The 2,307-nt window shown below is 60.7% G+C and overlaps 1 protein-coding gene across 1 annotated transcript in view; it reads right to left on the reverse strand.

Moving 5' to 3' along the window:
* The window catches only part of MVP (major vault protein), a gene marked incomplete at both ends in the record, with an annotated part of 11,655 nt that overhangs the window by 2,373 nt on the left and 6,975 nt on the right, over positions 1-2,307 (reverse strand). The window contains 3 exons of the mRNA XM_026052347.1: positions 21-136; positions 886-1,044; positions 1,875-2,000. Coding sequence (XP_025908132.1) covers positions 21-136; positions 886-1,044; positions 1,875-2,000 — 401 coding nt within the window. The remainder of the gene's footprint in view (positions 1-20; positions 137-885; positions 1,045-1,874; positions 2,001-2,307) is intronic.

A 2,307-nucleotide genomic window follows, 5' to 3' on the forward strand; every position in this document is an offset into this window, starting at 1 on the left:
CCCCCGGGGGGTCCCCGCGCTGTCCCCGCGGGTCCCGCGGCCGCGCCAGCAGCGCCTCCACGCCCGGCGCCAGCTCCTTCTCCCACAGCTCCTCGGTGGCCGTCAGCATGTAGGTCTGCGCCAGCACGGCCCGCACCTGCGGACACGGGGACAATGGGGACGTTGGGGACGTTGGGGACGTTGAGGACATTGGGGACAATGGGGACATTAGGGACGTTGGGGACAATGTGGTCAATGGGGACGTTGGGGACGTTGGGGACAACGGGGGCAACGGGGGCAATGGGGACAATGGGGACAATGGGGACGTTGAGGACATTGGGGACAATGGGGACGTTGGGGACATTGGGGACGTTGGGGACAATGCGGTCAATGGGGACGTTGAGGACATTGGGGACAATGGGGTCAATGGGGTCAATGGGGACATGTGGGGACAATGGGGACGATGGGGAGAATGGGGACATGTGGGGACAATGGGGACACGTGGGGACATTGGGGATAATGGGGACGATGAGGACATTGGGGATATTGGGATGATGGGGACAATTGGGACATGGGACGATGGGGACATGGGGATATTGGGACATGTGGGGACATTGGAGACATGGGGACACTGGGGACAATGGGGACAATGGGGACAATGGGGACAATGGGGACATGGGGACATGTAAGGACATGGGGGACAATGGGGACAATGGGGACATGGGGATATTGAGACATCCAGGGACACAGAGGACATTGGGGACGTTGGGGACATTGGGGACAATGCGGTCCCCCCCATGTCCCCCATGTCCCCATGTCCCCCATGTCCGCCATTGTCCCCATATGTCCCCAGTGTCCCCATGTCCCCGATGTCCCCCCGTTGTCCCCGTGTCCCCGCGGTGTCACCTTGCCGGTGCGCATGTCCCTCACGTAGATGCCCTCTCCGTCGCCCAGGGCCACCGCGCGGCGCCGCTCGATGACGGCCACCTCGGCGGGGGGGACGTACTCGAGGGGCCCGCGGAGCAGCCAGCGCTCGCCCGCGCGCCGCGTCACCTCCCTGCCGTCCTGCGGGGACAACGGTGACATCGGCATTGTCATCATCATCATCATCGTCATTGACATTGGCATTGGCATTAGCGTTGACGCTGTCATTGCCATCGTCATCGTCATTGACGTTGTCATTGTCGTTAGCGCCGCCCGCGCGCCGCGTCACCTCCCTGCTGTCCTGGGGACAACGGTGACATTGTCATCGTCGTCATCATCATCATCGTCATTGACATTGATCTTGGTATTAGCATTGACGTTGTCATCGTCACCTTCGTTATCATTGAAATTATCATCGTCATTGACATTATCATCGTCATTGACATTATCATCATCATTGACATTGATATTAGCATTGATGTTGTCATCTTCATCGCCATTGTCATCGTCGTTGTCATTGCCCACGCACCACGTCACCTCCCTGCCCTCCTGGGGACAATGGTGACATCATCATCGTCATTGTCGTCATCATCATCGTCACCATCGTCACTGACATTGTCATTGTCATTGACGTTAGCGTTGGCGTTCACGTCGTCTACGTCATCGTCGTTGTCACTGCCCGCACGTCGCGTCACCTCCCTGCCGTCCTGGGGACAACGACGTCATCGCCATCGTCATCGCCATCGTCATCGTCATCACCATCGTCATCATCATCGCCATCGTCATTACCGTTGTCATTGTCACATCACTGTCATCGCCGTCGTCATTGTCATTGACATCATTGTCGTCACCGGCATTGCCCATGCGCCGCGTCACCTCCCTGCCCTCCTGGGCGGGACAACGGCGTCGTTGTCACCTCCTTGCCACTGTCCCCAGTGTCCCCAGTGTCCCCGTGTCCCCCCCGGTGTCACCTCGTCCTCGTGGGTGACGTTCTGCAGCGCCTGCAGCAGCAGCCCCTCGTCCTCGCCCAGCACGAAGACGTCCTGGATGCCGGCCTGGAGCCGCTCGCCCGGCCGCAGGAAGAAGGAGCACTCGCCCTGTGGACATGGGGACACGGTGGGGACACGGGGACACGGTGGGGACACGGGGACCCTGCGCCCCCTCTTGGTGTCCCCATGTCCCTCATGTCCCCCACATGCCCCATGTCCTCCTTGGTGTCCCCACGTCCCCCGCGTCACCTTGAGGACCTTCTGGTGTCCCCATGTCCCCTGAACCCCCTCTTGGTGTCCCCTGGGTGTCCCCATGTCCCCATGTCCTCCTTGGTGTCCCCATGTCCTCCTCAGTGTCCCCATGTCCTCCTCGGTGTCCCCATGTCCCCAGGGTCCCCTGGGTGTCCCCATGTCC

The sequence above is a fragment of the Nothoprocta perdicaria genome, unplaced genomic scaffold (genome assembly GCF_003342845.1).
Source record: "Nothoprocta perdicaria isolate Ctin4 unplaced genomic scaffold, notPer1 scaffold_871, whole genome shotgun sequence".
Taxonomy (NCBI): Eukaryota; Metazoa; Chordata; class Aves; order Tinamiformes; family Tinamidae; genus Nothoprocta; species Nothoprocta perdicaria.